The sequence below is a fragment of the Meles meles genome, chromosome 16 (assembly GCF_922984935.1).
Source record: "Meles meles chromosome 16, mMelMel3.1 paternal haplotype, whole genome shotgun sequence".
Classification (NCBI taxonomy): domain Eukaryota; kingdom Metazoa; phylum Chordata; class Mammalia; order Carnivora; family Mustelidae; genus Meles; species Meles meles.
Window position 1 is genome coordinate 64,342,152 of NC_060081.1, and position 12,994 is coordinate 64,355,145.

Consider the following 12,994-nt stretch of genomic DNA (forward strand, 5'->3'; position numbering starts at 1 on the left):
TGTATATGGTAAACAAACTCATGCCTTTAAAAGGGGAAATATTTGCACTACAAAGGGCTAAGATTCTTAATGTGAAAAAGGTGTTTTAAAAATGAAGGGAACAGTCTTAGAAGAGTGATCAGTAAACATCTAAAATATGGGCAAAGAAAAATTCCAAGAAAATGATGAATGATGAATCTTTTTGTGTAATGTCTCTCAAATTAGGAAACATTAATGAATATCAGAATATCTAGGATTGTGTCTGAGAAAACAGGTGTCCTCACTAGGAGTAAATTACGATTCAGTCTTTTTTAGAGGAGAATAGCAATAGCAGGTTACTTTTGAGATGTGTGTTTAGGTGGGAAATTTTATTTTTTATTTAACAAATTTTGGTGTTTGGAATTGTGAAATTAAGTATTTTTAATACTGGTACTTCTTAAAACTTTGTATGATTTAACTACTGTACCAATTATACATGATTTGTAGTTGTGTTGAAAAGAGTTAAATGATCCAGAGATGTGTAAGTTAGAAAAAAATAATTTCTTACCCCGATTCCCATTTTTCCTTTTTCAGCTTTGAGGTAACCACTTTTCATAGATTGTTATGTAGTGTTCCAGACCCATTTGTATGTGTTTACTCTAAGGTGCTTATAATTTAGAATAGTAATCTCCCTAGCACAACACGCCTAAGGAAAAGGGAGAGATAAGTGTGACCAGGGAGGTGTTTGAGAGCGGCAGAGCTATAGTGGCAGATATGCTCAGCACAGCTGTGTAATTGGCATTGTTGGTGTGAACACATAATGGGGTTAAAATGAAAGTGTGGAAAAGGAAGATCACAGAGCAAAGGAATTCTGGGCCTTTCCAAAGCCAGAACCAGGAAACAAAAGGATATGTGTGTTTTTTTTAATTCTTCTTCTTTTTTTCCCTCTCATTTTTTTCTTTGGAACTAATCAGAGTTTTTCAGAGATAGATATTCACCTTTATTATTATTTTTTTAAGATTTTATTTATTTGTCAGAGAGACAGAGAGTACAGGCAGGCAGAGTGGCAAGGAGAGGCAGAGGGAGAAGCAGGTTCCCTGTGGAGCAAGGAGCCCGATGCAAGACTCGATGCAAGACTCGATCGCAGGACGCTGGGATCATCATGACTGAGCAGAAGGCAGCCACTTAACCAACTGAGCCACCCAGGCATCCCAAATATTCACCTTTAATAAAAACAATTTTTAGGGTACCTGGGTGGCTCAGTTGGTTAAGCCGCTGCCTTTGGCTCAGGTCATGATCCCGGAGTCCCAGGATTGATTCCATCAGGCTCCTGGCTCCTCGGGGAGTCTGCTTCTCCCTCTGACCTTCTCCTCTCTCATGGTCTCTCTCACTCTCTCTCTCAAATAAATAAAATCTTTAAGAACGTTTTTCTTTTTAAAAATTTTTTTATTTGTAGAGAGAGAGCCAGGGGCAAGGGAGGGAGAGAATCTCAAGCAGGCCCCCACTGAGCAGAGCCTGACCCAAGGCCCGATCGCACAACTCTGAGATCATGGCCTAAACTGAAATCAAGAAGTCACATGCTCAACTGAGCCACACAGGCACCCCTAAAACATGGGACTTGGTGTTTTTGATGATAAAATGAAATACCCCCCAACCTTTTTTTTTTTTTTTTAAAGATTTTATTTATTTGACAGATCACAAGTAGGCAGAGAGGCAGGCAGAGAGAGAGGAGGAAGCAGGCTCCCTGCTGAGCAGAGAGCCCGATGCGGGGCTTGATCCCACCTGAGCCGAAGGCAGAGGCTTTAACCCGCTGAGCTACCCAGGCACCCCCCTTTTTTTGAGAAATAAAGAGGGAAAGAGCAAAACCAGAAGGTGAGAGAATCTTAAGCAGGTTCCATGCCCAGCAAGGAGTCTGTCATGGGGCTCCATTTCATGACCCTGAGATCCTGACCTTAAGCCAAAATCAAGATGCTTACCTGACTGAGCCACCTAGCCACCCTAAGATAAAATGAAACAATTATGTAAATTAGGGGTTATTAGGAGTTACGAGAATGGTGGGTTAATAATTCATTAGTCTTTTATGTCTGTCAGAATTCTGTTGTGGGTGCTCAATAAGTGTTCATTGAATGAACAAGATCATTTCCTTATCATCACTAGCTCCCTACTGTCTTCCCCCTTCCTTTGGAGCCTTGGCTCTCCTTGGATTCTGTAGCAGATACACTCTTATCCTGGTCTTGCCTTGTATGGAATTAGATACTCTGAAAGGGCCTAATAACCTAATTTTGCTTCTGTGGTTGAAATCCTTATCAGTGTTGCCACACATTAATTCTGAGAGACCTTAACCTTTGATTTTTATTTTATTTTGGTTTAAGTGGGATTGGTTAGTCTTCAACTAAAGATGATTGGTTTGGGGTAAGCAGTCTTTTCTACAGCCTCCAGTGCATGCCGTCCTTAAGTCTGATTGTTAAATTTTGTGCTTTCCTTAAGCACATTGCTTGATGGCACACTGCCAAGTTTTTGTAAGTAGAAAACAAAAATTATCAGCCTCTTAGCTGATAGCTTGCCCTTTCTTCCCATCATGGTAGGCTGCCTGCTGTACTCTGAAGTCAGTGGTCCGGTTCTCAGTGACTGCCACTGAGCAGATACTGGCTTTTTTTTCATTATTCCTCTTGCTCTGCCACTGAAAGACATATTTCATCAGTTTGGCAAACATGCAGACTTTTTGCTTTCTCCAAAGTCTGCAGATTTGTTAATGTTGCCAAAAAGAAACCAGCAAAACTTTGATCTTTATCTCCTCTTTGGTAATTGTGAAGAAGGGAAAATGGTTCAGATCCCTTCCGGGTTTCTTTATTGTATCACATTTTCCCCATAGAGACAATATTACAAGTGGTGCTGGTATCCTCAGGCTTGCGGGCAAACTTAATTAACTGAGATCCCCCTGTATTTAAGGGTTACCCATTATAGGTGTGCTGGGAGGTTCAGGTCTGCCTTGAGTTAAATACACTTTTTTATCAGGATTGACCTGTTATAAGTCCCATGTTTGTTCTTCACAAAAAAGACTTAGAAATTGGGGAATTCCTTGCTGGTGTTAGGTGACTTTTAAATAGAGGTTTCAGTTTCTTTTAGCAAAAGCAAAATGCTATAAGGGGTTAAGGTTATAATGTAAAGAATTAGTGTTCGGGTCATGGTCTCAGGGTCCTGGGATCGAGTCCCGCATCGGGCTCTCTGCTCGGCAGGGAGCCTGCTTCCCTCTCACTCTCTCTGCCTGCCTCTCTGCCTATTTGTGATCTCTCTCTGTCATAAATAAATAAAATCTTAAAAAAAAAAAAAAAAAAAAAATCTTTAAAAGACCAGGACTTGCAAATACAGTCAGTTATAGTGACAAGGTATTTATGGGATATGGATTGATCCTCTTCTCAAACCAGAGAAACTGTCCTTGATTCCACCTTCCCCTTTTCAAGTCTGTTTTACTGTCAAATGCATAACTGCCTTGAATTCATAAGCCTGTGTAGAGGAGTCATTTTGATGTCTAAGTGAAGTGCTTGTTTTTCTTAATTTTGTTGGTGAGCCGTTGGTACAGGCCTGCTGTTTTTATTTGTGTAGTAATAATTGTTGGTCCAGTGGTATTTTCAGCCTCCTGATGGATACTTTCTGTTTAAACTGAGGTTTAGTGTTGAATGATTGACTGAATCGGTTATTTTGCTTAAATGGTAAGTTACTGTGGGTCCTTGGGATGAACATATTGGAATGAGGAAGAATTATAAAAAGTTTGGAGTCTTAATTAAAAACCACTGGAGTTGATGAGAAGAAGGAACCAAGTCCTAGTATAAGGGAAATCAGGGTTCTCAGCATCTTCTCACAGTTACTCAGTGACTGCTTCATGTAAACTTCCTGGAGCACATACATGCCTGCATACATAATATATACATACATGTGAAGTTTCTCTTATTTGGAGAGTAATAGACTCTGAGATTTGGATGAGTGGGTCCCTGCACTCAGGCCATTCGATGCCAGTGTCTGGTTGGGAGATCTGCCAGTCATGTGTAGAGTGGCAGGTTGGACTGAGAATAGTGCTCCTTCTAGGTTTAAGATTTTGTTAAGTCTTGACTTGGAGATTTTTTAAAATTATTTCTAATTGTTGTAAACCAAAAATACAAAATTTAGCATATTAGCCATCTTTAAGTGTGTAAAGTGTATTAAGTACATTCGCATTGTTGTGTAACCCTTACCACTACCATCCGTCTTCATAATTCTCTTCATCTTATATCTACATCTACATCTCTACATCTCCCTCATTGCCCCTTTCCCCTGGACCCTGGTCCCATCCTGCTGCTTTTTGTGTCTGTGAATTTTATTACTTTATGTATCTCATGTAAGTGGAAATGCACAGTACATGGCCTTTTGGGGCTGGCTTATATTTCACTTATGAAAATGTCTTCCAGGTTCATCCATGTTGTGGCATGTGTCAGAATTTCCTTCTTTTCTAAGGCTAATTAATTCTTCATTGTATGGAGAGACCACATTTTGTTTATCTGTTCATCTACTGATGGACACTTAGGTTGTTTCAACCTTTTGGCAATTGTGAATAGTGCTACTGTGAACATTGGAGAACAGGTATTTAATACCTGCTTTCAGTTGTTTGGTTGTATTCCTAGGAGTGAGATTGCTAGATCATATGGTAGTTCTGTGTTGTACTTTCCAGCAGTCGTTCACAGTACACAATTGTGTACTGATTTCTACAGTGGCTAAATGGTTTGCGTTCTCACTGGAGGTGCATAAAGATTCTAATTCCTCCACATTGTTGTCAGCAATTTTTATTTCCTGGTTCTTGTTTTTATAATAGTCATCCTAATAGGTGTGAGTGGTATCTCCTAGCTTTGATTTATATTTCCTATTTATTTATATATTATATATATTTTATATATAATATACTTATATATCCTATTTATATATTTATATGTTCATTTATATATTTATATTATATTTCCTAATAATTGGTGATGTTGAACATTTTTTTTCAGATGCTAACTGGCCATTTGTGTATCTTTGGAGAAATGTATTTGAGTCCTTCGCCAGTTTTTCAAATTGGCTTGGTGGTGGTTTTGTGGCTGAGTTGTATTCTTTATTCTAGATGTTAATCCTTTATCAGATATATGCTTTGCAAATCTTTTCTCTCATTCGTGGGTTGCCTCATCACTCCTGTGTTCTTTGATGTACAGTTTTTAACTTTGTAGTCCAATTGATCTTTTTCTTTTGTTGCCTGTGCTTTTGGTGTCTTATCTAAGAAATCATTGCTGAATGCAAAGTCATGAAGCTTTTGCCTTGTGTTTTCGTTTAAGAGTTTTATAGTTTTAACCTTTGTGTGTGGGTCTCTGATCCATTTTGAGTTTATTTTTTTATATAGTATAAGATAAGGGGCCAACTTCATTCTTCTGCCAGTTCTTCTTCATTCATCTAGTTTTCCCAACACCATTTGTTGAAGAGATTTCCTTGCTCCATTGAATGGTCTTGGCACCCTTGTCAAAAATCACTTGACCACTGTGTTGACTTGGATTTTATAGTGATGCTCTTATTATAGCAGTTTGATATGTATAATTTTTATTTAATGTTTCTAAACTTTGTTTAAAACATTGGAGTTAGAAAAAAATACTGGAGTTAAAAGATGATCAGAAGTAATAGAATATGCATAATTAGCCTCTACAAGAACTCTGTAGAACTTTAGGGCTTTTAAAGTAGAAATAGTGAAGATTAAAATCTGTGAAGTTTTTTATTTGTTTGTTTGTTTTTAAAGAATTTATTTGACAGAGATCACAAGTAGGCAGAGAGAGAGGAGGAAGCAGGCTCCGTGCTAAGTAGAGACCCTGATGTAGGGCTCGATCCCAGGACCCTGGGATCATGACCTGAGCCGAAGGCAGAGGCTTTAACCCACTGAGCCACCTAGACACCCCCTAAATCTGTGAAAGCAGAGGTTTTAACCCACTGAGCCACCTAGACACCCCCTAAATCTGTGTCCATCTGTTAGGACAACTGACTGACTCAAACAAAATGGTGGTGATGGTAAGAAGCTATGTCTAATTCCAAAAAAGGACAGACTTAGAGACATTAACCAATTGCAGTGCACGATCCTTTATTGTATCCTGGCCTATAAAACACATTTTGGGGATGCCTGGGTGGCTCAGTCAGTTAAGCTGCTGCCTTCTGCTCAGGTCATGATCCAGGGTCCTGGGATCGAGTCCTGGATGGGGCTCCTTTCTCAGCGGGGAGCCTGCTTTTCTCTCCACCTCTGCCTGCTACTCTGCCTGCTTGTGCACAGTTGTGCATGCATACTTTCTCTCTCTCTCTCTCTCTCTCTGTCCGACAAATAAATAAATAAAATCCTTTCTAAAAAAACACATTTTGAATATATTTGGGGAGTTTTTAATATGGTCTAGGTATTAGATGCTAATTTTGTTAGATGTGATAATAGTATTGTGGTTTTGTGACAGCCTTATTTTTATGATGTTTGCTGAACTATTTAGAGGTGAGGTGTCATATCTGCAGAGTACACTGCTGAAAATGGTTCAGCAGAAGATAGGAAACAGCATAATATTAACAGTTGTTGAATATAAGTGATGGGTATATGGTATTTCTTTTATATTTGTTTTTCTGTATGTCTAAGCATTTTTAAAGTAAAAAGGCTTTTTATTTTGTCTTCATTTTTTAGTTTTTTGGTAAAAAGGTTTTTTAAAAGCTGTTTCCGCTAAACTTTACATTCACTTATCAGGGCCTCCTACACAGCTCTAGCTAACCCATAAATACCTTGACCTCAGTATACCCAACCAAACTATTATTTCCCAGTCTTCTGTTGTATTATGTACTTTCTTACAGAGTTGTTTTTCCCTCTACCTTGACCTGCCACCTCCTTCCCAGGAGGCCTTTTTCTGTGTATCAACAGCTAAGTAATACCTCTGCTATGTGTACCACTGCGGTAAAACAACCGTTTGCATTTCCATATCCTCCAGTTGTTGCCAGGCTCCTTGAGTGGGGATCCCTTGTACTCAGTCTTAAAACTAAACTGTGTTTTCCTGTGTTCACCTTAGTATTTCACTGTATTTGTTGTGAGTGTTGGCTTTTTCAAAGTGAAAATAATGGTTATTTTGATCCAGGCCTTGAATGTGGGGCCCAAAGTTACCGTCGAGCATCAGTCAATTGAGCAGATTGATTATTTGGGCATTTATTAGGTGATAATTTCTGTATTAGGTGATCACTGAATGAGGTTATGCTCTGTCATTTAAAGGTGGGAAGAAGAGCGCTACCCTGAAGGAATCAAGTGGAAATTCCTGGAACATAAAGGCCCTGTATTTGCTCCACCATATGAGCCTCTTCCAGAGAGTGTCAAGTTTTACTATGATGGTGAGTTCGAAGGTTATCTAATTCTTGGCCAAGAAAAGAGTCTGTTTCTATTTAGGAATAGAAAATGAGAAGAACCTTGTGCTATATAATCCTTTTCGTTTATTTCATTTTGTTTTATTGTCCTTGTGTGGTTTGGGGGAAGGGTCTTATTTAAATCCTAAAGGCCCATTTGGTGATGAAGAAGTGCCTTGAGAAAGAGGCTGTTAATGTCTCAACTACATGGTCCCCAAAATGTCCATCTACATAGGTCACAGCACTTGATCCCCAAAGTTAAATGTTTTTATCTGAACTTCATTTGTGAGGAGCTACTCTTTGTTAGACTTATTAGAAAAGCCTTACTTGTATGATAGTGTTTTACTTTAGAGATACAGTGTAAGCTGACAAGCTCTTCATGATGACCAAATAATACTAGTATTTGGTTGAAGATTAATTAGCCATCAGCCTCCAGGTAGGGCTGGTAAGTGTCTGTCATTAACTATATATGTAGCACAACACTATGCCTTTATGTGCGGTCAAATTTTATGGGTTGCTGTGAAAAGTGCCCTGCCTTGCTCTCTTAGAACACTCAGAATTGTCCATTAACTACCATTGGTATTTCTGTCCTTGAGTAGAAGAATTTAAGAGTCTGTCGTTGAAAAAAAAAAAAAGTCTGTCTTTGACACTCCTTCTGTTTGCAGCTTAGCACTATGCAGATGGGAATGCTCAACTGACTTCCCTCATTCCAAGAGTTCTATCCAGAAAGGGCTAGAACATTTTCCCCTCAAACCTCTATGTGCTTAAGATTCACCAGGTAGATCTGGGCTCATTTAATAGATGTAGAATAATAGTACTGGGTGCTTTTAAACCAAGTGGTGTGCTGACCAAACTTTGAGAAACACTGGGCAGGAACACTGCTGAGAGGCATAAGTGGTGAACAGTTGAGAGTTCTGGTGCATCTCTTTGTCCACTAGCAGGGACCTTAGAGCCACATACTTAGAGATAAAGGTAGTAGTTTATACTGGAAGGCTGGGTCTTGCAAGGGGACATATCAGACTTGCCAAGCTGGAATTCATTTTTTAAAACACAGTTTATTCAGTGTCCCTGTGTTAGACATTAAGACCCAGCAGTGGACAATATTGACTAATCCCTGATCATGTGTCCTCAGTGACAAATGCTTACATCAGATAAATATTCTGACTAATGTTTACCAGGGCACATGGGACAGAAATCTATTAGCTCTCATAGTTGGTCATTCCTGGAGATGCTCAAATATGACTCCACAGCCAAACACTGATGAGGAAAAAGAGCCTAGAACCTTGAAGAAGACAATCCTGAAAGTCGATGTATTCTGTAGCTCAAGTCTGGTCTTACCAAGAGCTTTAGAAAGCTCAACTAGTAAAGCCCCACTTTGAGATTCAGAGTGAGTTGAAAGAAAGCTAGATTCTGTAGTCTCTGGGTTCTCTCTCTCCCTTTCTCTATTTTTTTTTTTTTTTTTTTAAGATTTTTATTTGTTTTAGAGTGAGAGAAGAGGGAAGGGGCAAAGAGTCCCTGGCAGACTTCACACTGAGTGCAGAGCCTGACGCAAGGCTCAATTCTCATGACTCTGAGACCACAATCTGGGCTGAAACCAAGTCGGACACTTAACCAACTGAGCCACCCAGGTGTCCCCGGGTTTCTCTTTTCAAGATGAGAAGCCAAGGCCTGAATCAGGCATCACTGGTCACTATGGTCCCTTCCTCCATTTCCTGCCCAGTCCTCCATTATAGGAACTCCAGCTGTATCATTTTCTCATTTGGATTTCTGGCTGGGATTTCTTCCCTTTGATTGTGTAAACTCCCACTTTGTAGTAAGTCAGGATGTTGTATTAGAATTATTAGTCCTAATCAATACTGTAGTCCTGCCTGTTCTCTAGGGAAGAGAGTTCTCAGACTCCTTTGGACCTGCCAGGGAGGTAGGGCATAGGCTGGCTGAAGCAGTGACTTGCCTTTGCTGAGAACCTCCAGTTTTCAGCTCTGACTCAGCAGTTTCTTCTTCCTGGAGCTCAGCCTTTTCCACAAAGTGCTCCCACTGCCAGGAACCTTCAAGTCATCCTCCCACCACTCTGCTGCTGGGGGAGCTGTCATTTCCTCTTTTGAAGGCTCATCTAAAACTGGCATCAAAGTTTCTTCCTCTGTTGGTACAGAATTCAGTAAAATTGTCCAAAGGGTCTCCATTTTTTTGTTTTTCAAATATGTGTGGATACCAGGTTATGCCAAACAGACCCAAGAACAGTTAAATTCTTTCTTGCCTTTTATTTCATTTATTTTTAGTCATTTAAATGTTTTCCTTTATATTAGAAGCATGTTACAACTTTACTGGCAACTTTAGTCCAGACTTGAGTTGGGGAGATGCAAAGAAGTGCAGTAAGCCCTTGAAAGCTAATAAACCCTATCCCTTCCCCAAGTGTCTTGGAAAGGCAGGAGCTTATGGGGTGGTTTGAAAGGGGAAAGTGGCGCCACCTGTTGGCCATTGGGTTACGGATTTCAAGCAGGTTCTTCTCTGTCCTGACAATTTCAATTTTGTGCCACAGTTCCTTTCATCCCTGCAATTAGGGATGATACCTTCCCAGCCATCATGAAATGAGGTGTCTTCTGAGTTTGGGAATGAATGGATTTCTGGTTAAGTTTTAGTTTTCTATAATGAAAGTGAAAATCCTTGGTGAATTATTAGTACCTATGTAATAGGCAGTGGAATGGTGTTTAACCTCATTTTAGGAACAGTCGAATTATTGTGCCATGGATTAGTTCCATACGGTGTTGCAAAGTTGGAGAGTCAAGAAAAAAAATGGAAATTGGCCCTAAGAGTACTTGTTTAAAATACTGTATTTGAAAAGTAGATTAAACTCCCCAAGTACTTTCCTTTATTGCTTTATTACTTATTAGGTATACACAAAACCCCTAGGCCTCCTTCAGATTTATTTTACAAGTTAGCGGTTTTTATTGTGTAACATCAGGATTCCTTTAGAACAGCTTCTACTAACACGTCCACACTACTAAGAACCCCAGTCATCCCTTATGCTCTGAATAAGTCTTACTTCCCTGAAAGAGGCAACCTCATAGTGCCTATGTTCCAGAGCGGTCATCTAAACTCTACTATGCACCTGGGCCACCTGAAGTTCTCTTAAAATGCACTTGCTGAATCTGTAGATCTGGAGTGGGGCCTGAGAGTCTGCATTTCTTTTTTTTTTCTAAGATTTGTTTGTTTGTTTATTTGAGAGACTGAGAGCGTGGTGGGGAGGGGCAGTGGTAAGTCTTAAGCAGACTTCCCGCTGAGCATGGAGCCCAAGGCAGGACTCCATCTCATGACCCTAAGATCACGACCTGAGCTGAAACTGAGAGTCAAATGCAGTACTCAGGTGCTCCAGAGACTTGCATTTCTAACAGAACTCCCATGTGATGCCAGTGCTGCTGGTCTGTGAACCACACTTTGAGTACAAAAGTTTTAGAGGAAGGTCTTACTTAGATTTTCTTATGTGGGATATCTGGGCTTGCCTGCTATGGATATATATTATTTTATTCATATTCCACCCACCTAACTTTAAAGAAGAAAGATGCCTATTTCTTTTCCCCACAATTCCTTTCTTCCACTCCCTGCCCTATCCCTTCCTCCCCTTCTTGAACAGAGGCTGCTTAGCTTAGCAGTGGCAGGAGTCCCTCTGAGGATTTGATTTTTAAAAACCATTGAAGAGGTGTAAAGGACCCTGCTTGCTGAAAGGAAAAGGAAGAGTGGCTGGGCCTCCCCCAGCTCATCCCTGTCCTGAGCAGGCACCTGGGAACAGTTTACTGGCATAGTCTCCAGAGAATGACCCAGGTAAATATCTGCTAAAGAGAAGGAGAATTTATACAACTAGATATAAGTCAGTGTATTGTCATTGTTGTTGTTGTTACCATGTGTCACCAGACCTTTGTATACCTTGGGAAGGTAAACCATCAGAAGACTTCTTCAGAGTTCAGTATTTATACAGAAAACATGAATTATACCCCTCAATTTTTGGAACCGCTTTTTCCTCTAGGTAAAGTCATGAAGCTGAGCCCCAAAGCAGAAGAAGTAGCTACCTTCTTTGCAAAAATGCTCGACCATGAATATACTACTAAGGAAATATTTAGGAAAAATTTCTTTAAAGACTGGAGAAAGGTATTGTAGCCCATGTATTAATATCCTAGCACCTTGTAGAAGTATTAATCAAGTACTACATAAACTACATACTACTACATAAACTATAACTTTACAGAAAATTGTGTGGTGTAAAATTTGAGCTTTATGAATTTTATTGTATTTAAATATTTTCTTTTTTCCCTATTCATTCATTATATAGGGTTTCTATCCAACAAGAATACTTAATATTTCTTTCCTCTCATATTCATATGGCTGTAGGAGGGAGCCTCATATGGCTATGGGAGGGAGTTTATTAGGCCAAACAAAAAAACCTCAGAAGAAAGTTTATCTCTGCAGGACTGCAGGTCCTCTATCTGCTATTGCAAAGGAAAATGTTAATGTGATGTTCCATTCCCTTTTTATTCTTTCTTACTTGCTTTTAGTACTTTCTGCTCTTGATATCACATTTCCTACATCTGTCAAGGTGATTTTAAACAATTTCATTCTCAACTTGGATTATGTGGACAGAGGCTGAGCTGAAGCTTACCTTCTGAATAGCTCTGGAAATAACATTTAATAAGTGAGTAGAGCAGGGATAATGTTTCTAAGAGAGAATGAGTATGGAAATATTTCTCTCGTTACTAAAGCAAATGATATCTATTCATGTTTCTCCAACTGGGATACATATGCTTGCAGACAGACATAGCAGGGTGTAAGGAGCCCAAGAAATTACATAAGAGTTCTGTAACCTTCTTCAAGGAAAAAATCACGTAAGCATCTTTCTGTTTAATAGAATAGAACAAAGTAATAAGGTTATGTTTCTTTTTTTCAAAACTCATGAAATTAGACTACCTCTCTAGACACCTTCAGCTGAAAAAAATGGTGCTTTGCTGTAATCACAAAGAAACCTATGGGGTAAATGGTGTATTTACCTTCTACTTCTGTCTCCCCCACCTTTTTTTTTTTGACTAGGAAATGACTAATGAAGAGAAGAATATTATCACCAACCTAAGCAAATGTGATTTTACCCAGATGAGCCAGTATTTCAAAGCCCAGTCAGAAGCTCGGAAACAGATGAGCAAGGAAGAGAAACTGGTACTACAGAATTTCTTAAACCTCTGGAGAAGTTTGAAATAATGTTTAGTTCATCTAATTTTCTTCTTGGTTCTTAAAATACAGACAGGACTTCAGTAATTTCAGATGGCTCTGTACTAAAGCTTTAGGACTCTTGGCCTAATAAATGTTTAAAATTTTCTTAAGGGTTTTACATAGACTGAAAATTGTGAATAATAGGCACTTTATTTAATGGCTCAATGTAAGAACCTGGTGCTTTTGTGACCTAAAATCCACTCAGTTAACTCAGTAATACTGTATTTAAGGATGGGCAGACCTGCACAGTGGCTCCTGAATTTTAGGGTTTTAAGACAGCTACAGTAATACTGCCTGTGTACTTTCCTGTTCTTGATCTGTTTTACCCTGGAATCTAGCCATGCTCATCCATCTCCATGCCAAAAGGATCTTTCCAGTATCC

At 39.3% G+C, this 12,994-nt stretch overlaps 1 protein-coding gene across 1 annotated transcript in view; it reads left to right on the top strand.

Moving 5' to 3' along the window:
• Positions 1-12,994, top strand: part of TOP1 (DNA topoisomerase I) — a 114,840-nt gene that overhangs the window by 77,087 nt on the left and 24,759 nt on the right. Inside the window, exons 10-12 of the mRNA XM_045980696.1 lie at positions 7,235-7,350; positions 11,381-11,502; positions 12,436-12,558. Of these exons, the coding sequence (XP_045836652.1) occupies positions 7,235-7,350; positions 11,381-11,502; positions 12,436-12,558 (361 nt within the window). The remainder of the gene's footprint in view (positions 1-7,234; positions 7,351-11,380; positions 11,503-12,435; positions 12,559-12,994) is intronic.